The sequence below is a fragment of the Balaenoptera borealis genome, assembly GCF_965194805.1.
Source record: "Balaenoptera borealis genome assembly, chromosome: 13".
Classification (NCBI taxonomy): domain Eukaryota; kingdom Metazoa; phylum Chordata; class Mammalia; order Artiodactyla; family Balaenopteridae; genus Balaenoptera; species Balaenoptera borealis.
The window spans coordinates 58,871,916-58,894,342 of NC_138870.1; the positions used below are offsets into that span (position 1 = coordinate 58,871,916).

Sequence of the window (22,427 nt, forward strand, 5' to 3'; positions counted from 1 at the left end):
GGACCCCTGTTCCTGGAAGCTTTACCTGGCAACCTTTTGCTCCTGTTGAGTCATTTAGGCGACCCGTAATGCTCTGTGTACACTCAGCTGTCACATCGAGCTGCCACGGTATGCTTTTATGTCAGTCTTTCTCACTGGTTTATGAACCTCTTGAGCACAGCAACTGATGGTTATGACAAAGGGTAGTATTTATTGAGCTGGGAACTGTGCTAAGCACCTTATATGCATTATCTCATTTAATCCTCACAACTCCATGAGGAAAATGCTCTTATTATCCTTATTCTATAGATAAGGAAACTGAAGCACAGAGAGGGTAGGTAATTTGCCCAAGGTTGCACAGCTGGGAAACATTTCAGCCAGAATTGACCTCAGGCCTGATTGTAGAACCAGGACCCTTAACTACTAAGGCACCCTTGTCTTTGTGTCTCTAGCACTTGGCACTGTGCCTGGTCCATAGCAGGTGCCTGTTGATTGTGTGTTGGGTGATTTAGTGAGGGAAGGCTAATGCTGGCAGTGTCCTTGACTAGTCTCTTTGCTCTAGTCTCACCCAGCTTCACTCCCAACAGCAGGCAGAAAGGCCTTTCAGAAATATAAACCTGATAATGTCTGATGAAAAATTGCAACGTCTTCATAACCTGTAAGGCAAATTCCTTACCTTGATACCTATGAACCTTCATGATCAGGTTTCTGAGATACGCCAGTTTCTCCAGATACACCTTCCAGCATTCATAATCACATTTATCCATTCAAATGTTATTACTCATCTGAGAAATTCAATATTTATTGAATAACTACCACATTCCAGGCCTTGTCCTGAGTGTGTAGGATCTATATAAAAAGAGGCAATTTCTACCCTGGAGGGGCTTAAAGTTGAGTGGAGAAACAGACGCGCAACATGTAATTTCTACAGTGGCTGAAATAAAAGTACCCAGAGCTTGCAGTGGGGTCCATGAAGGGCGGTGTTCTGTCCGTGCCACGTTCTTCACCTGCCTCCCAGCTCTGGCCAGACCACACACTCATTTCCACGGGAGTCCTGCTGCTGACTCCATGAATTCATTGGCACATACTCTTTTCAGTTCCTGGAATGTTTTTTAAAATCACCTTCTGCTTATCCTTAAAAATTCCTCTCAAGTGTCACCTGCAGGAAGCCCTTGCCCCAGCCCGGCCAGCCTAACAGAAAGGCTCCTGCAGTAGGATGCCCACCGCCATCCCGGCACTTATCACCCTCTGCTGCTGCGGCCGATCTTCCTGTCCCTTTTGCTGGACTGTGAACTCGTCCCCAGTTTTATTCCTGGACACATGGTGAACTCTAAGTCAGTGCTGAATAAATGAGTGAAACAGTTAGTCTTTTTTTTTTTTTAATTAATTAATTAATTTATTTATTTATGGCTGTGTTGGGTCTTCGTTTCTGTGCAAGGGCTTTCTCTAGTTGTGGCAAGCGGGGGCCACTCACTATCGCGGCCTCTCTTGTTGCGGAGCACAGGCTCCAGACGCGCAGGCTCAGTAATTGTGGCTCACGGGCCTAGTTGCTCCGCGGCATGTGGGATCTTCCCAGACCAGGGCTCGAACCCGTGTCCCCTGCATTAGCAGGCAGATTCTCAACCACTGCACCACCAGGGAAGCCCACAATTAGTCTTTTAATGATTGGAAATGTCTCTGGGAAAATGTTATCTTCACTAGCTAACTGAACGGGCTGTGGCTCTCACCACTGACATTAGATTTTAAATCCAGTTTTATTTTCAGTGGATTTTCAAGACAAAAGTAACCTTAGCAAATGGGTGTCTGGTTTCTCCTCCTCTCCTCCAACTTCTCCTCTGCTTCCCCCCTCCTCCTTCTTCTTTGGAATAGCCATGAACATTTCTGCTCCAGTTCCTCATGAGCACTGGCACATCAGAGGGAAACTATCTTTATGTTTAACTTTAAAGGGCAATCAAGGGGGGAAGGGGGAGACACTCACTGTGGCTTTTTAGAATCTTTAAGAAACCTAGAGCTGCTGTAACAGACAAATTTTGTCATCTTGCCTGTCGTTTGAATACTCTGGGCAGTGCTGTTTTGGCACAAAGGGCAAAAGAGTAGATAAAGAAGGGAGGGGGGTGTCTGGGTTTGGGGAAGTGATGTGGGAAGGGAGTCCCTAGGGTGGAAACAAGAAGTGTCCTTACACAGGACTGGGGGGTGGTGGCTGGGCAGGTGTGTGGGAAGCAGAAAGGGAGGTCCTTGCTGGGCACACCCTATCCATACCTTTGGAACAGCCCTGTTTCCCCAAAGGCATGTGTATGTCTGTCAGCGGGTCTTGCGGATGCAACTTAGATTTATCTGTGGCGTCCCTGGTGGATTGATCCTCATAACCACGTACTTTTTTCTTGTCTGCCTAAGGCCAAGGGTACAGGACAGGTGACCATTCTGCAGCTGTTGCGTGCCTGGAAGGGAAGGCAGAGAACTAGGGTGAAGAAGGGGGTTCCTTGTTTCCTAGAGCAGTTCTCTGGCACTCCCCGGAGGCCTGGGTAGCTTCTGCTTTTGTGAGCAAGACTGTGACAGCCCTTCCCAGCCACAGAGAGAAACGTAGAAAAGGGTGGAATTGAGGTCTGAAACTGAGCCTCCCTGACGGGATGGGATGCCCGAGGACACACTCTTTGCAGGTTTGGGTGTTATAAACCAGCGTTTAAGACATTTAGAGCAAAGTGATTATTTTTAAAAGCATGCGATTTATTTTAAGAGGCTTTTGAGAGTTGCCCTGTGTGTGCAGAGCCTCCTGAAAACCGTTTTATCTGACACTGTGGATTTATCTTGTTGAGGAATTTCCTAAGGGTCTGGAAAGCACAGCTGTGACTTTGGAGTCCTAGAGAAAGCCAGCTACTCCAGGACTCATCTCTCCTTGTTCATTAAGAGGTTTGCACAAGCCACACGGGCAGGTCCTGGATGCTGTGGACCACCTCTTATTTCTACCTGGGGATGGAAGTTGGAGAGGGTGGATGTGGACCATCTCTTATTTCTACCTGGGGATGGAGGTTGGAGAGGGTGGGTGATGTAAAGCAAGTGGCACAAAGGTCAGGTCTGAGAATCTTCGGGCCACTTCCTACTTGTATGTGGGGAACTGTGTGTATGTGTTTGTTGGGCTGGGAGTGGTGCTGTATAAAGCAGATGGGACACCAGCAGGGGCTTCAGTGGAAACTAAACAGATCTTTTCCTCCATCTGCTTCTCTTAGCAATTGGCTTGACCAAAGCCCAGTGAAGTAGTAGAGGCAAGTTGCTTTTCTGCAGTTGGCTGGCATTGTTGGGGAAGGAAGAGGAACACGGGGCGAGGGCGGGGGAGTAATGGGGCTGGGGGTGAGAACACCCTCAAGAACCAGGGTAGGTCTCGTTGGCTTCCCTGCAGGTCACTTACTAGCTGTGTAACCCTGGGCAAGCTAGTTAACCTGTGTAATCACTTTGCCTTCTCTGTACACTGGGAATAATATTAATGTCCACCCCCTAGGGCTGTCATGAGGATTGATGAGGTCGGGCAAAGTACTTCTCCTTTTGCTTGGTCCAGAGTAAGAACTCCAGACTCCCTCTGAAAGTCCCTGAACAACCACGATAGTGTTCAAGTTGACCTCCCTTCTTCCGTTCTTTTTCCCTTATAGTCCTTTCCCGCAAAGCAACCAGAGTGACCTTTTATACAAGCATATTAAAGCATATTATTTCACTTTCCAAAGGCTTCTCGTTGCTCTGGCCACCTCCTCTCCCCCCGCGTCCCGCCCCCCGCCCCGTGCTCCTGTTCTCTGGCCACACTGGACTGATTTGTTTCTCAAACACGCAAGCACAGTCCAGCCCTGGGCTCTTGCGGTGCTGTTCCCTCTACCTGGCATGCTCTGCCCTTGATCTTTGCATGGCTGGCTCCTTCCTGAGAAAGGCCTCCACACTGAAAGGAGCTCCTTCCCCCACCGTCTATCATGCCACTCTGTTCTGTTTTCATCACCACCCGAAAAGATCCTGTTTATTTATTGTTTCTCATATGTCATGTAAGTCCTTCCCCACTGTTGCTACCTTTCCCTCCGTTAGAATCCAAGCCTCCTGAGGGGATCATGTTAATTTTTTTCATGGCTGTGTCCTCAGAACCTTGTATAGTGCTTGGCATACAGTAGGTGCTTAATAAAGAATGAATGAGGCTTGTCTTGCTCTTTCTTCCTTCAAAGGCTAGCTCAAGACAAAACTCCACTATGAGGTCATTTCTGACCATCTCAACTTTTAAAAATATCTTCCATCCATTTCCCTCTGAGTTCATGTCACTGAATGGAGTTGGCAATCTCTCTTCTCTTCCCTTTCCCTTCTCTTTTTTTCTCCCTCCCTTCCACCTGTCTCTGGCACCCATCAATTTTTACCATTTGGGAAGTGCTCAAGATTTTTAAAATTTTGTTTTAATGCCCTTGGATGAATTAGCAAGCCCAAAGATAAAGATGAAATGGCCCTCCTATACCTCCTATAACCAGTGCAGGGATCTAGTGCAAAGGTACCTTACCCATGGGAAGAATTCAAGGCTCTGGATTACATGAGGGATATGGGTGTGCAGGGTAGACAGCTGAAGTATTGCATATTTAAATTATACCTGGAAAAAAAGTCCACAAAGTTTAATAAAGTTCTTATTAAATTATCGATAATCTATTTCAGATTTCATTACGATGAAAGAAAAAACTTTTGGCTTACCACTGTTGGCAAAAGCCAAAAAAATACCAGTTGTTTCAGATCCTATTCGATTTTATTTTCCTGGGCATTTTTACATTATTACACTTTAGAATCATTTTGTTATTTTAAGATATTTTTTATTGTGGATGTTTTAAATGTATAGATTAATTTAGGGGTGTTGACATATTGTGTAATAGCAAGGTAATGAAAATACATATTTCTAATATTAACGGAAATAGTTCTAATTTTTTAACCATTGAACGTGATGCTGTTATTTAATGTAGGTTTTCTCTCACATATATGTATACGAGAGATATAGATATGTGTATATGTATGTGTATAAATATATATAATATATATGTGTATATGTATGTGTATAAATATATATAATCTTAAGCATATATGAGAGATATAGATATGTGTATATGTATGTGTATAAATATATATAATCTTAAGCATGTATTCATTGGAATCAATATTGAATGTTTAATGCCTTCTTGGCATCAGTTGAGAAGGTCAAATACTATTTTACCTTTGATATATGAATTCCAATATTGAATTATCTTTTTGTTTCTTTTTTTTTTTTCATATCTTTTTGTTTCTTGATGAATTTTTCTCTTAATGGAAATGTTAAATTCTATTTGATGGCATTTTATTTAGTATTTTGGTATATTATTCACAAATGATATTAGTCTGTAGTTTTCTTTATGCATCTCATCTCTGTCAGCTTTTGGCATCAGTTTTATGCTGGCTTCATAAAAAAATTTGGGTACTTTTCTTTTTTGTCTGTGTTCCAGAATTGTGAAAATGGCAGAGGAATTATCATCTTGTTAAAGTTTGAGAAGCATGACCCATGATGCCATTGGTACTTTTATCTTTTATGCAAGGGTAGGGGGATGGTCATGAGTGGAAATTTTCTCTATTTACTCCAGGGTTTGTCAGTTTAGACTTTTTCTATATTTTTTTGTTTATTTTAGCAATTTGATTTCCTACTTATTTTAGAAAATCATTTTATTCAAAATTGTGCAAAATTGTGCAAAATAATTTTCCAAAGTGTATAATAGGGATTTTAAAAAAAAAGAGAACTCATTCTAAATTCTACCATCTAACTAGTGTCAGCTGTGGTGGAATATTATTTCATCATCTTTCTATGAATAGCTACAGATAGAAGGATGGATAATTAGATAGATAGTAGAAATAACTTTGTAAGAAATGGATCTTAGCTCACATGCACTATTTAAAGAAAATATTAAATATAATATAAAATATTAATTTTAGTTGAATTTAATAGGATAAAAAGAAGGGAAACTGAAGGAATTACAGAATTTAAATAATTATTTCTTTACTGTTAGAGGTATCAGTTCTAAAGGAGTCTTCCAAGATTAAGAAAGGGGTTTTAAAAGTTACTACAAAGTTGGAATAGTTATTTTTTTACTAAATGGTTCAGGTTTAGGGTAATGAAGATGAACTCTGAGATATGAATAATAAGATGATTAATACCACATCTCTTCCCATTTTCCCTCGCCCTACCTTCTAATTTTTGTTGCTGATATTTTTTCCTTTTTAAGGGTTTATTACTTTTACATTTTGATCTGCAACCATAATTCCCTCAGATATTCAGTTTAAATCCTATATTTATATGAATTCACTGTTCATCATAGTTTTTCCTCTTTGATTTCTATATTTCTGAGTTCTTTCTTTTGATTCATTTTTTGCTTGGCTGAATTTCACTGTCAAGGAGTTATTTTCAAGAGGAAGTCATGGGGGCTTTATACCCTTAACTTTTAAATTTTGGAATTGTCTGTTGCCTTTACGTTTGAAAACAAATTGGGTGGGTATAAGATTTTGCAAGCCACCTTCTCTTGAAACGCTGTAGAATTTATTAAATGGCTGCAGAGTACTGATATTTCATTGAATGAATGTCAGTTAATGGTCATTTATTCTCAAAGACGCAGATGTAGAGAATGGACTTGAGGACACGGGGAGGGGGAAGGGTAAGCTGGGATGAAGTGGGAGAGTGGCACTGACATATATATACACTACCAAATGTAAAATAGATAGCTAGTGGGAAGCAGCTGCATAGTACAGGGAGATCAGCTCGGTGCTTTGTGTCCCCCTAAAAGGGTGGGATAGGGAGGGTGGGAGGGAGACGCAAGAGGAAGGGGATATGGGGATATATGTATACATATAGCTGATTCACTTTGTTATACAGCAGAAACTAACACACCATTGTAAAGCAGTTATACTCCAATAAAGATGTTAAAAAAAAAAAGGGTCATTTATTCTCAGTTTTCTGTTATTATATTAAGTGTATTATCATAAGTGTATTAAGTGGAATTTCTGGATCAAAGTATGTACGCACATTCATTTCTTTTGGAAATATATGCTAAATACTTTTCAGACAGATTATTTAATATATACTTCTATCAGCAGTGCATAAGAGGGTTATCTTATTTCCATCAGCATTAACAGTGGATTTTATTAATTCCTTGAGTATATGCCAATTTGGTAGGCAAAAAGAAAATTTTCTCATATTTTAAATTCTGTTTCTTAGTAATGTTTAACATGTTTTGTGCATTTATTAACCAATTTGATTTTTTATTTTATGAACTGCCTTTTAAAGCCCTTTACTATTTTCTATTGGGGTGTAGCTGTTACCTCATTGATTTGAAAGAACATTTTGGATATTATGGATATTTACTCTTTTTCATGTATATTGAAAATATTCCTCAGTTTGTCTTTAACTTTTTTCATGGATTAAAATGCTTATGATCACCAATGGATACTAAAACTGTTAGATTAAAGTTTAATGAGGAACAAAATATTTGCACAATCTCAAAGTATCTTGCCACAAATTACAAAAAGAATAGTAGTAACTTTATAGTGGAGAAAGTTGGCAGATAGTACCTTAACCAAGGGATGAAAATTAACATCAATAATGAGACACTATGATCCTCCTGATATAAGGCACTAAGAGAGACATAATATCATTTGTGTAATATTCTTGCCAAACATACAAAACTTGAATTTAACCTTGAGAAAATATGAGGCAAACAAGAATTGAGGGACGTTCTGTAAAACAGCCTACACACTTCAAAAAAAATCTAAAGAGGCATGACAACTACATGTACTATGTTATACTGGATTAAATTCTGGACCAGAAAAAAATGCTATAAATGACATTATTGAGACAATTGGCAAAATTTGAATATGGAATGTAGATTGTACAATAAAACTGTGTCAATGTTAAGTTTTCGGATTTTGATAATTTAATTGTGGTTGTGAAGATTATGTTTTTGTACATAGGAATATATACTGAAGTATTCAGGGGTAAAGGCACTTGTCCTCAAATGGTTCAGAATGGTATGTATAGGTGGGTGTGTATCTGTGTGTTTTGTGTGTGTGTGTGTGTGTGAGAGAGAGAGAGAGAGAGAAAGAGAAAGAGAGACAGAGACAAGACAGAGACAGAGAGAATAATGCAAATGTAACACAATGTTAATAATGATGAATATGAGTGAAGGGTATATGTGACTTCCTTTGTATTCTTGTAGCTTCTCTTTAGGATAGAAATTATTTCAAAGTAAAATGTGAAAAATTCTTCTCCCCTCAAAAAAGGATAAAGTAAAATTTTATCAATCTTTTTTTTTTTTTTTTTAAATTTATTTATTTATTTTATGGCTGTGTTGGGTCTTCGTTTCTGCGCGAGGGCTTTCTCTAGTTGCGGCAAGCGGGGGCCACTCCTCATCGCGGTATCAATCTTTTTTTAAAAATAGTTTTTGGCTTTCATGCCATGCTTGGGAAAACCTTCTTTATGTCAAGATCATAAGAATAGTCACTGGTGTTTTCTTTCTATGGTTTCATTTATTTATGTTGAAATCTTTGATCTATCTGCAGTTTTGGTGTGGAAGCAGGAAAATGATCCAGGTTTTTTTTCTCCCAAATATATAATCAATTTTCCCCACAACATTTATTGAATAATGAATCTTTCCTCCTTAGTGTCAAAGGATATGCTTATCATGCATCTATCATGTGTGTGTATATATATATAATATTTATATAATTATAAAATATATATATTCCATATATATGTAATATTTCTTGATATATCCTGGACTCATTTGTGTTCCTTTGATGTGTTCACTTGTGTGTTTCTCAGTACTTATTTACCCCCTTCCTCCCTAATTTTTCTGGTCATTTTTATGTATTTATTTTTCCAGATGAACTTCAGAACATTTTTCTTGAGGATTATTTGATTTCAGATAACATACAAACCAATTCAAAAGGGTTTATTGGATGTATACAGGACTTTGTCATGTAATTAGAGTAGAAGGGGAACAACCAGCCTTATTAAGGATAAAAAATCATGAAGGACCTGGGTAAAGGACCTGGCAGAAATATTTAGACTATCACTCCAGGCCTCTGCCGTAGCTATTAAGTGACTTAATCTCAACCACCGGCTTTAAAGTCTATTGGTTTAAATTTTGGGAGAAATAACTGAAGTGGTCACTGGCCAACCAATGGATTTTTTCTTTCTGATTCAGGTGCCTGTAAAGGTTGCAGGAGACTGTTTTTGTAAGGGGAAAGTTCTCAGAAAATGACTGTGTATTTGGTAGACATCATAAATAATGTCTAGTAAAAGCTTTTCAATATTGAATCTTTCAGTCTAAGAACAATGAAGTTCTTTCCATTTATTGAAATCTCTTCTTATGACCCTTCATAGAGTTTATTAGCTTTTTAAAAAAAATGTTGTCCCTAAATATATGTTTAGATATTTTAAGCTTTTTGTTATTTTGAATGGAATCTTCTTTTTTTTTCATTATATTTATCTGAATTTTTGATTGGTTATTTTTTGTATATACAAAAATAATTAGTTTTTATATTTGACTTTAACCATTTACTTTATTGACTTTTCTGATCACTTCTAATTGTCAGTTGTTTCTCTTGACTTTTCTAGGTATAGAGTCATGTTATCTGCAAAGAAAGATTGTTTTGTCTTTTTTTTTTTTTTTAAGGGGAGTGTTCAGGTATTGCATTTTATTACTTTTTAAAAATTAATTAATTAATTTATTTATTTATTTTTGGGTGTGTTGGGTCTTCGTTTCTGTGCGAGGGCATTCTCTAGTTGCGGCGAGCGGGGGCCACTCTTCCTCGCGGTGCGCGGGCCTCTCACTGTCGCGGCCTCTCTTGTTGCGGAGCACAGGCTCCAGACGTGCAGGCTCAGTAGTTGTGGCTCACAGGCCTAGTTGCTCCGCGGCATGTGGGATCTTCCCAGACCAGGGCTCAAACCCGTGTCCCCTGCATTGGCAGGCAGATTCTCAACCACTGCGCCACCAGGGAAGCCCCTGTTTTGTCTTCTTTATAACATATTTTTATATTTTATATTCTTTTTTTTGTTATATATATATTTATTTATTTATTTGGCTGCACCGGGTCTTAGTTGCAGCATGCAGGATCTTTAGTTGCGGCATGTGAACTCTTAGTGGCAGCATGTGGGATCTAGTTCCATGACCAGGGATCAAACCTGGGCCCCCTGCATTGGGAGCGCAGAGTCTTAGCCACTGGACCACTAGGGAAGTCCCTATATTTTATATTCTTTAAAAATTCTAGTGTCTTTGTTATGGTCAGAAAGAAACCAATAAGCTTATTTTCATTTTGTAAATCAAGAAAAAGGACAAAACTATTGTGTTGCATTTTGGGAAGTCTAACAAAAATGTGAAGCAAGATATTGAACTTCTTGCTGAACTTAACTGGAAGTAATCTATCAGACCAATAGCCAATCATCAGTCTATCCATTCATCCAGCCAGCCAGCCAGCCAGCTAGCCAATAAATGTTAATTGCTGCCTTTTTCATAACATAGCTCCTTGTGGATACAATAAGAAAGACACAGTCCTCGCCCTTAAAGACTTTAGATAGAGGAACAAACACCAAAGCAAGCAATTATAATAGTGTATAAGGCAAAGTACATGGTGTTAATGAATGCACATAAAAAAGCACCTAAACCAGCCTTGGACAGTCAGGGAAGGCTGCTCGAGGAGGGTAACATCTAAAAAGATTTCTGAAGGAAATATTTGAATGGAAGAAAGACCACACTCTCAATAAATGCATTATGCCATTTAGTTGCTTTGAAATTTTAGCGATCAGCCATTCTGAAAAGTTCATGAATCTCAAGATTTTCAATTTGCCTTTGCAGCTCAAGGGGCCAGTGGCACTCTGGGGAACCCGACCCTGGATACAAGTCTGCTGGAGGAGTTCTTGGGCAATGATTTTGATTTGGCGGCCTTGTAAGTAATGAGAGTGCTGCTCTCCATTTGGTCGTTTTTTTTTTTTTAATGTTTGACTTTTTTTTAATATAAATTTATTTATTTATTATTTATGTTTGGCTGCGTTGGGTCTTCGCTGCTGCACGTGGGCTTTCTCTAGTTGTGGCGAGCGGGGGCTACTCTTCGTTGCGGTGTGGTGGCTTCTCTTGTTGTGGAGCATGGGCTCTAGGCACACGGGCTTCAGTAGTTGTGGCTCGTGGGCTCTAAAGCGCAGGCTCAGTAGTTGTGGCCCACGGGCTTAGTTGCTGTGCGGCATGTGGGATCTTCCCACACCAGGGATCGAACCCGTGTTCCCTGCATTGGCAGGTGTATTCTTAACCACTGTACCACCAGGGAAGTCCCTCCATTTGGTGTTTTTTAAATTATGAAATAATTAAATGAACTGGGAAGTGCTTCCTTCTTTTCTGTTTTCCAGAAGAGCTTGAGTAGAGTTGGTCTTATTTCTTTTATAAATCTTTGGCAGATTTCACCAGTGAAGCCAGCTAGGCCTGGAGTTTTTTGTTTGTTTTTGTTTTTGTTTTATTTAGTTTTAATCTGAAGGCCCTCACCTTCCAATTCAATATCATTAATAGATATGGGGCAATTCAGGTTATCAATTAGTAGTTATCAACTTAGGCAGTTTATATCTTTCAATGAATTTGTATATTTCATCTAAGTTTTGAATTTACTGGCATAAAGTTGTTCATCATATTTCCTTTTTATACTTTTAATGTCTGTAGAATCTATAGTGAACAACAAGTGTTATTCTTTTTATTTATTTATTTATTTATTTATTTATTTATTTATTTATGGCTGTGCTGGGTCCTCGTTTCTGCGCGAGGGCCCTCTCCAGTTGCGGCAAGCGGGGGCCACTCCTCATCGCGGTGCGCGGGCCTCTCACCATCGCGGCCTCTCTTGTTGCAGAGCACAGGCTCCAGACGCGCAGGCTCAGTAGTTGTGGCTCACGGGCTTAGTTGCTCCGTGGCATGTGGGATCTTCCCAGACCAGGGCTCGAACCCGTGTCCCCTGCATTGGCAGGCAGACTCCTAACCACTGTGCCACCAGGGAAGCCCACCAGCTTTCTTTTAAAAAACTTACATGCAATAAAATTCCATTTTTGTCTTGTGTATGGTTTTGTGAGTTTTGACAAATTCATAGAGTTGTACAACTACTGCCATGATTACCACACACAACAGTTCCCTCACCTGAAACGTTCCCCCTACACTTCCACTTTGTGGTCAAACCCAACACACACCCCTAACCTCTGGTGACCACTGATCTTTTCTCTGTCCTTATAGTTTTGCTTTTTCTGAATGTCACATAAATGAAACCATATGGTATATATAATTATGAGTCCAGTTTCTCTCACTAAGCATAATGTCTTTGCTCATTCTTTTTTATTGCTGAGAAAAACTCTGTTGGATTGTTGTAACAGAGTTTGTTTATCCAGTCACTCATTCAAGGACGTTTTGATTATTTCCAGTTTTTGGCAATTATGAATAACTTCTATAAATATTCATGCACAGGTGTTTGTGTGATCAAGAGTTCTAATTTCTCTAGGGTAATACTTTGGATAGTCTGCTGGGTCATGTTGTAAGTGGAAGCTTAACTTTATAAAAATTGCCAAATTTTCTAGAGTGGCCATACCATTTTACATTACCACTAGCTATATATTCTAATAGGCTTATAGTGGTATCTCATTTTGTTTTAATTTGCATTTTCCTATCAGCGAATGATGTTGAGCCTTATTTCATGTGGTTGTTTGCCATTCATACGTTTTCTTTGGTGAAGTCTTTTTTCAAATTTTTTGCCCATTTTAAAAAATTAAAGTTTTCTTATTTTTGAGTTTAGAAAATTCTTTAAATATTCTGGATATAAGAACTTTATTGGATATGTGATTTATGAATACTTTCTCCAAGTCTATAACTTATGTTTTCATTCTCTTAACAATGTCTTTCCCAGAGCAGAAGTTTTAAATTTTGATGATGTCCAATAGATCAAATTTTTCTTATGTGGTTTGTTCTTTATATCTAAGAAATATAGATATTGCCTAATTTAAGTTCCCAAGGATTTTCTCCTGTTTCCTTCTAAAAGTTTAGTTTTACATTTAGGTCTATGATCCATTTTGAATTAATTTCCATATAAGTTTTGAGATATAAGTTGAGATTAATTTCTTTGTATATACATGTCCAGTTACTTTCAGAATCCCTTGCTGGATAACCTTTCTCTATTGAATTGTCTTTACACTGTTGTAAAAAATCAGATGACCATATTTGTGTGGATCTATATCTAAACTCTTTTATTCTGTTCCACTGATCTATATATCTGTTATTTTGTCAGTACCACGTTATCTTGACTACTGTAGTTTTATCATAAGTCTTAAAACCATATAGTGTAAGTTCCCCAAATTTGTCTTCTTTTGTAAAATTGTTTTGGTTATTCTAATTCCTTTGACTTCTCACATAAATATTAAAATCAGCTTGTTTATATCTATACAGTGCTGCTGGGGTATAGATTAGGATTGTATTAAGTATAGAGATCCATTTGGGGAAAATCGACATCCTCACAAAATTGAGTCTTCCAATCCATGAACGTAGTATACCTCTCCATTTATTTAGGCCTTCTTTGCTTTTTTTTCATCAGCATTTTACAATTTTAGCATACAAATCTTATATATATTTTGTTTAGATCTACACCTAAATGTTTTATGTTTTTCTTTGAGTTATTGTAAGTAATAGTGGTTTTTAAATTTTTTTCAAATTTAATTCCCAATTATTCATTGCCAATATACAGAACTATTATTGGTTTTTATATTTTGGGCTTAGGTCCTACAATCTTTTTTTTTTTAATCTTTTAAATTAAAAAAAAAATTTTTTTTATTTGGTCTGGCCACATGGCTTGAGGGATTTTAGTTCCCCGACCAGGGATCAAATCCGGGCCCCAGCAGTGAAAGTGCCGAGTCCTAACCACTGGGCTGCCAGGGAATTCCCAGGCCCTGAAATCTTTTTTTTTTCCTTTAAATTTTATTTATTTATTTATTTATGGCTGTGTTGGGTCCTCGTTTCTGTGTGAGGGCTTTCTCTAGTTGTGGCAAGCAGGGGCCACTCTTCATCGCGGCGCGCGGGCCTCTCACCACCGCAGCCTCACTTGTTGCGGAGCACAGGCTCCAGACGCACAGGCTCAGTAGCTGTGGCTCACGGGCCCAGCTGCTCTGCGGCATGTGGGATCTTCCCAGACCAGGGCTCGAACCCGTGTCCCCTGCATTGGCAGGCAGACTCTCAACCACTGCGCCACCAGGGAAGCCCTCAGGCCCTAAAATCTTAATGAAGCCATTTACTAGTTTAAGAGCTTTTTGTAGATTTCTTGGCTTTTTATATCTTGACAATCATGTCTTCTGCAAATTGGAACAGTTGTATGTCTTTCTTTCAAAACTGTATGCCTTTGAATATTTTTTCTTGCCTTATTGAACTGGGTAGGACTTTGACTATGATGCTGTATAGGGAAATAGAGAGATCAGACATCCTTGTCTTGTCCCTGATCTTAGAGGGCAATCACTCAATTTTTTATTATTATGTATGATTTAGCTGTAAGATTTTTTTGTAATCCCCTTTATTAGGTCAAGGAGATTCTCTTCTACTCCTAGTTTGCTGAGAATTATTTTATCATGAATGGCTCTTGAATTTTGTCAGATGTTATTTCTGTATTTATTAATATGATCATATGTTTGTTTCCCCTGTCTGTTATTATGGTGGATTACTTTGCTAATTTTTGAATATTGAACCAATCTTGTATTCCTGGGATAAACCTCAGTTAGTTTTAAAGTATTATCTTTTTATGTATAGCCAGATTCAATTTGCTAAAATTACTTTGAGGATTTTGCATCTATTGGTCTCCAGTTTTCTTATACTGTATTTTTATGGCTTTGATATCAGGATATTGATAGACTTCTAAAATTAGTTGGGAAGTGTTTTCTCCTTTAAATTCACTGGGTGAGATTGTGTGGAATTGAATTTATTTTTTCCTTAAATGTTTGATAGAATTCACCATGAACTCTTCTGTGCCTGTAGCTTTCTTTGTTGGAAGACCTTACTATGAATTAAATTTATCCAATAAATTCAGGACTATTTATGCTATCTCTTTCTGCTTAAATAAGTTTTGGTAGCTTGTTTTCTTTTTTCCACAGGGAATTGATCCATTTCATTGTCAAACTTATAGGCAAAGAATTGTTCATAGTATTTATTATGTTTTTATAGGCTTTTACAGGCTCTAAGGAGTCTGTACTGATATTCTCTTCTGTTTCTTATATTGGTAATCACTTTCCTCTCTCTCTCTCTTTTAATTAGTCTCTTTAGAAATGTATAAGTTTTGTTGACCTTTTCAAATAAGTATCTATTGGTTTCATTGATCTCCTCTATTGTGTTTGTTTTCAATTTCACTAATTTCTACTCATTATTTCCTTCCGATTGCTTTAGTTTGCTCCTCTTTGTTTAGTTTCTTAAGGTGGAAGCTTAGTTCTTGATTTAAAGTCATCCTTTGCTTTCTAATTTAATCATTCAATGCTATACATTTCCCTCTCCATATGGCTTTAGCTGCCTTCCTCAATTTTTGATATGCTATATTTTGATTTTCTTTCAGCTTAAAATATTTCCTAATTTTCCTTGAGACATCCTCTTTAACTCTACCTAGGTGGCTGGAATTGTGTTAATTTCCAAATATTTGGGAACTTTCCATGTATTTTTCTGTCACTGACTTGTAGTTTAATTCCATTATGGACAGAGAACATACTCTATATAATTCTAATTCTTTTAAATTTGTTAAGGTTTGCTTTATGACCCAGGATATGGTCTATCTTGGTGAATGTTCCATGTGCACTTGAAAAGAATGTGTGTTCTGCTGTTGTTGGGTCAAGTGTTCTATAAATGCTAATTAGGTCAAGTTGGGTGACATTGTTTTTCCAGTTTTCTATAGCCTTGCTGATTTTTGTCTACTTCTTTTATCTATTACTGTGAAAGGAATGCCAAAGTCCTCAGGAATGATTGTGGATTCAGAGTCCTCAGTTAAGTTCTTTTCTTCTCAGCACTGTCTTCTGTCTTCCAACTTCTATGGTTTCTGATGAGAAATAGGCAGTTATTTGAATCATTGTTCCCTTGTATGTAATATATCATTTTTCTCCACTTGCAAGATACTGTTTTATCTTTGGTTTTCCGCAAGTTTATTATAACATGGCTGGATATGGGCATGGTTTTCTTTGAGATTATACTGTTTGGGATTTGCTCAGTTTTTTAATCTGTAAATTTTTGTTTTTTTACTACCTCTAGGAAGTTTTTAGCCATTATTTCTTCACATTTATGTTTCTGTACCAACGTCTTTCTTTCCTCTCTCTAGGACTCCAATGATACAAATGTTAGATCTTTGATATGGTAGACAGGTCCCAGAGGCTCAGTTAATTTTTTCAATCTTTTTCTTTCCTCTCTGTTGTTTATACTGGATAATTTCTATTGATTTGTCTTTAAGTTCACTGACCCTCTTCTGTCATCTCCATCTGTTATTGAGCCTACCTTGACATTTCTGTAAATGCCCTTCCTTCTCTCCCTCATGAAAGACAGAGAGTGGAACAAGATGTGAATCTCAATAGTAATGGGGAAACCTATTTGCAGGTATTTTGGTACCTGCCTCTTGCTGCTCTTTGCCAACAAAAACATCCTTGCCAAAATGACTGTGGGGAAGAAGGGAGGCTCAACATTTTGCAAGCTAGTTAAACACACACACACACACACACAACTGGTGGGTTGCCACATGTCTGAGCCCACACTCTGAGCTGGCTCTTCTGCTCCAGGCACTGCATGGGCTGAACCCAGGCACTAATCGCCCTTGTGCCTGCCTTCATATTCCTCTCAATCCATCCACGCAGCTGCCATGAATTCCTGTGAGAAGGGTGGGCAATGGGTATATCCTTACCATCTCTGCCTACAAAAAACCTGCCAGAAGTTGTCAGTTTCTGTCCCCTACAAGACTTTTCCTCGAAAGAAGGTAGACCTGATTCCATCAGGGTTCTGTTTAATCATCTGGATCACTTTTATAACTGGCATAAAGTACTTTAGCTGTTTGCGGGGAAAAGTGAACAAGTCTTAAGTCTTATTCGAAGAGCTGTCCTTCTACCTGGGAGTTCAAAAATCTATCATATGATCTTAGTCTCCATGATAATAATGGTCCTTCCAGCAAGACCAGAGATACCTCCCTATAGGCGATTGCTACTGAGATTCCGACATGGTTTGCCCAATCAGATTCACTCTCTACCCTTGGGAGTGGGTGTGTGGCATTTGTAAGTGAGGTAGAGGAAGGAGTTAATACTGTTGAGTATTTACCAAGTATTAGGCATTGTTCTTTGCACTTTACATATTTACTCATTTAATTGCATATTTGATTTTACACATTTCATTCTCTTATCAACTCTTCCAAGTAGGCACAGTATTATCCATATTTTACACATGAAGAGGCTGAAGTGCAAAGAGGTTAAGTAACTCTTCATATGTCAATAAGTGGCAAAGCTGGGATTAAAATATGCCTGGCTCTAGAACACCTGCCCTTTCTTCTACATTTGTCTTTTGGATTAATTGATGTTTTAGGGGATGTTTCAGACTCCGTGACTCTCAGGGAAATACATTAAGTGGGTCTACATTTATCTGCCAAAAGGTGTGACTCAGAATGGATCCTGAGCCATAGTTTGCAAAGATTGTCAGAGTTCAGGCCCGTTAAAGAAAAGTCCTATGATCAGATAAGCTGCTATTGCCTGATAAAAACGGCTCAGGTGCATGCAGTTAAGTGGAGCTGCAATAGAAATCCAAGAGAGAACAAGTGGAAACAGTCCCAGTCTGTGACCATGGATTTGTTGGGCTGGTCCAATGATCATTGCATCTGTACAATGTATTCAAATACCCCAAGTGTTGAGTATTTCTAAATACCAGGCTCTCTTTTTGCAGGTTAGTTGCATTCCTCACAACAGCGCTGGGATACAGGTTTTCTTGCTGGGGCTCCCAGCTAATAAATAGCAGAGTTGGGATTCAAACATGAATTTACTACAAAGCCTGAGTTACTTCCTCTCTACTATATTGCCCATGAATTCTGCCTTTTAAAAGTATCAATGACAACCCTTTAAGCTATTTAAGAGAACATTAGGCTGTAAAATTTCTAGGAGCAAATTTGAATCTCATGGGCAGATTTTCAAATCTCAAATATATTAAAAAATGGAATTATTGGCTCTGTGAAACAGATGTCCCTAAATGCTCTATGGAAAACTGGTCCCCCGAGATGCTGTGGGAAAAAAAGTTCCATGATCAGTAATAAGTATGTGACTCACTGGCTTAAACAAAATTAAATGTATTTCTTTACTGCAGGACTTCTCAGGGCCTTTGCTGTGCTAATATGCAACTGGGAAAGGGAAACGTTATGCAGTGTTCTCAAACTTATGTGGCCATGGGCCCCTTTTGGGAGCATGTACCCACGTATGAGCATTGGGATGTGCTGCTCAGGACATTCTCATCCTTCCGTTTGAATCTAATTGGTATGTTGAACCAGGGGCAGTTCTGTCAGGATGGGAAGATTCCTGACAATTGCTCTTAACCCTGTATTTCCTTGCGTGGTGGAGTCCAGGGCAGCTGTCTGCCCAGGAGGAGTAGGAGCAGGCAAAAGTCCTCTCTGATCCCCTAGGTTAGCCAGCTTGTTACCTACTAGGCACACAGGTGAGCTGTGGTGGCTGGACACACCGGGAAATGTCCAGGTATGGAGTGCCGCCTGGAGGGCGGGAGGCTAGAGATTTAGGGGAAAGCATAAATTCCTGGAGGTTGCGGTGAAAAAGGACAAGAAGTGTGTGTCTGTGTTTGTGTGTCTGTGTGTGTGTGTGTGTGTCTGTGTGTGTCCGTGTGTGTGTGTCCGTGTGTGTGTGTCTGTGTCCGTGTGTGTGTGTCTGTGTGTGTATCTGTGTGTGTCTGTGTGCATGTGTGTCTGTGTGTCTGTCTGTGTGTGTATCCGTGTGTGTGTGTGTAGAAGAAGGAAGGCTCTGGAAAAGTCACCAGTGAATCTTCAAGACAGGTTTGTTTCATTCAGAAATGCCCAGAGATTCACCTGCTTCCTTCCTTTACTCAAAGTGCAGGCCAGGTTGTAGCAGCAGCAGCAGCATCGCCTGGGAGCTAGGACTGTGGCACCTCAGGCCCCGCCCCCAAAACGCTGAATCAGAATCTGCAGTGTTAACAGGATCCCCATGGGATTCACAGGCATATTACAGTTTGAGAAGCCCTACTTTAGGTCACTTGCACATGCCTCCTTCCCGACCACCTCCCAAGTCCCAGACCAAGTCATACAGTTTGGTTTGAGTGTGTTCAGTGCGGGTAGACAGTATACCGAGGTTTAGGCTGGCCTTGAGGTGCTGCAGATGGGGTAAGAGGGAACTAGCTGAAGACACTGAGGTGACAGCTAATCACAAGTTTGAATGGGTGACTTCATAGGAGGGGAACCTAGAGACATATTAGGTCCGTGAGGAATCAACTCCAGGTTTCATTTCATTTCATTCTAATGGTTGAGCTTAAGCATCTAATATTCTGGGTTTCACTTAGGACATATCTTATTGAGGCTGGAAGGAAAAATGAGTTAGGCGTCAATGACCAGCTGCATGTTTTACTTCCTCCACCAGTAGAGTGGGGCTGATAAACTCTTTACTGTGATGTTGCGAAACGGAGTGAGGTAATCCGCATAATTCTATGAGATGAGCTTGTTAAAGGCTGAGTTCATTGACTGGTTTGATTTCTGGGTTCAAACGGATGCTGCAGGAGAAAAGCTAAACAGAATCCTGGGCGAAAACATTACCAGTGACTTCTAGATTCTAAAGATTTTGTAGAAAATGAAATAACTTATAGTAATTAATTTGATTAGGATATTTAAATAGCTGTATTGAAAACATTGTGTTCTTTAGAGCATAAACTCTGGTGATAGATCACTTTACTCCAGTTTGACTAGATGCCAGATGAATAATCTCGGGTATGTTACTTAACCTCATCAAGCCTCAGTTTCATTGCCTGTGGTGTAGGGGCAGTAATAGTACCTTTTCACACGGTGGTAGCAGAGATTAGATGAAGCAACACCTGCAAGGGTTAGCTCAGTGCCTGGACCAGAGTAGGTCCTCCATAAAGGTTGTCTATTTCTAAAGCAGCAGGGGGGAGTGGTGAGAGGGTCAGGGCTCTTGCAGTTTGCCAAGATAGAGCCGAAGGGGAGGGGTGGCAACTTGCTTTTCTTGCTTCCACTGCCCTGTCATGAAATGATCTTCTTGGGCTACTTTATTCACTGATGACATTTCTGCCAAGGCCCTTTCCCATCCCAACTTCCGGGTAGTGGGTACAAACCCTATGCAAGTTTGATCAAGTATTTATCAAGTGCCTACTACGTGCTCACCAGTGGGCACTATGCAGGAGATACACACACACACACACACAGTATTAAGACACGCTCTTAAGTGAATGTCTGCATGGGAGGACATGAATCATACACATGAAAAACTGGAGAAAATACTTTTTTTTTTCTTTTTTAAATTATTTATTTATTTATTTATTTACGGCTGTGTTGGGTCTTCGTTTCTGTGCGAGGGCTTTCTCTAGTTGTGGCAAGTGGGGGCCACTCTTCATCACGGTGCGCGGGCCTCTCACGGTCGCGGCCTCTCTTGTGGAGCACAGGCTCCAGACGCGCAGGCTCAGTAGTTGTGGCTCACGGGCCTAGTTGCTCCGTGGCATGTGGGATCTTCCCAGACCAGGGCTCGAACCCGTGTCGCCTGCATTGGCAGGCAGATTCTCAACCACTGCGCCACCAGGGAAGCCCCAGAAAATACTTTCAGTAACAACTATTTTTATGCTGTAATTGGGTGATGGGGTACAACAGTGAACAAAACAGATAAGTTCCTGCTAATAGTTTACCAAGGGCAATATGGTGGAAAGCAGTCTGCCCTGCAGGGCACCCAGGCGTTTTTCTTTGAGTTGGTGGTGTGTGGTAATAATGATAAACAGCAGATTGACTTTCTGTGGACTTAAGTATTGTTTTTAAGTTCTCAGCAGGCAATGCATTTCCTTATCACCTGCTCCTGGGGAGAGCCATTCCCATCCCTTCACTCTTGGTGCTCCGTTGTTGTGATGCGACTCCAGTGGGAAGAGAAAGACAATGGCGTATAGTATAAAGTCATTCAGTAAGATGAAGAAAAATAAGTGTAAGGCAAGGGAGTAGAAAGTGAGGGGTGGGGGAAGGCTACCATGTTGGATTGGTGGTCAGGAATGCCCTCTCTTGATATATGAATTTATATAAACAACATATTTATGGCCATATGTCAGGTAAAAAGCAGTAATTCATATTTATTAAGTAATAACTCTGTACCAGGCACTGTGCTGAGTTGATATCACTGTGCAATAGAGCTTTAGAGAAGGTGTGATTTGTATGTGAAGACCCCGGGGGAGTCATTGGAGAAAACTGAGGATTGGACTGTTGAATTGTGAATAGTCCCAGATGGGTGTTCACAGGAAGCCTTGTGTCTTAATACTGTGAGTCCTGCAGTCCTGCCTAGTGTTTAGTAGAGTTATGAGCAAGTACTAGGTACTCAGTAAATCCTTGATCAAGCCTGGCTGCAATCTGAAAGAAATCCTGGCTGCTTTGGGTGCAGCATGCAGATGTCATGGATGTGCTAATAACCTCAACCAGCTGGAGAGAAAAGTCTGTTTTGCACTCCTTTTGGTTTGCATGGCATTCAACCCCCAGGAGACCACACTTTGCCATTCATCCTCCAAAAAACAAAAGCAAGTTATGTGTCTGAGAGGAAGGGATTTAGAAAGCAAATTATTCATTTTATAAAATCATTCTATAAGAATTTCTTGATTTTTATAACCATTTCCTGTAGAAGGTAGAGATAGAGACAGCCCCTCAAGGAGTGACCAATGGTTCTGTCAATTTCTAGGTCCCTTCATGGAAATCCCTTCAGCATAATAGGAAACTTCAGAGCACTGAAGGCCCAAAACAGTCTAATGTGCATTGCTGACATCATGATTGTGAGTAGGGAGGAGTTAACTGCTTAGAAACAGTCTCAGGCAACAGTGTTTTTCTTAAGGTTAATCATTGCCCTTGTTTTAAACAATTTGCTTAGTTTTGAAGGTAGCTATCATTAAATCTTACGTGAAATTTTCTGAAAAAGAATGCAAAATTTCTCCCAATACAGTAAAACGCATTGAACATGAAATGCAATGAAATAAAGGAGTAGCCAGACTGAGTTTGGGAAGGGAGAGTAAACTGTAAGGAAAGTATTTAAACTTCTAAATTCTCATTTTAAAACCACCAACACATGTTGCTGCTACTCAACACAGGGACCTTTGGTTCTCCACAAGGACCTGCTGGGTGGAGCATGCATTCCAGTCTGTGATGTGCCATGCCATATTTCTCGAGTGTAT

General features: G+C 39.5%; 1 protein-coding gene and 1 long non-coding RNA gene across 4 annotated transcripts in view; both read left to right on the forward strand.

Moving 5' to 3' along the window:
* The window catches only part of MYRFL (myelin regulatory factor like), a gene marked incomplete at its 3' end in the record, with an annotated part of 118,681 nt that overhangs the window by 22,905 nt on the left and 73,349 nt on the right, over nt 1–22,427 (forward strand). For all 3 annotated transcript variants that reach the window (XR_014233561.1, XM_082351570.1, XM_082351571.1), the window contains exon 2: nt 10,851–10,941. Coding sequence is in view for 2 of the 3 variants with exons in the window: in XM_082351570.1 (XP_082207696.1) it covers nt 10,851–10,941 (91 nt within the window). The remainder of the gene's footprint in view (nt 1–10,850; nt 10,942–22,427) is intronic.
* Nucleotides 1,834–8,273, forward strand: LOC309609811. The gene is made up of 2 exons (XR_014233596.1): nt 1,834–6,100; nt 7,123–8,273. It is a non-coding gene; the product is annotated as an uncharacterized lncRNA (long non-coding RNA).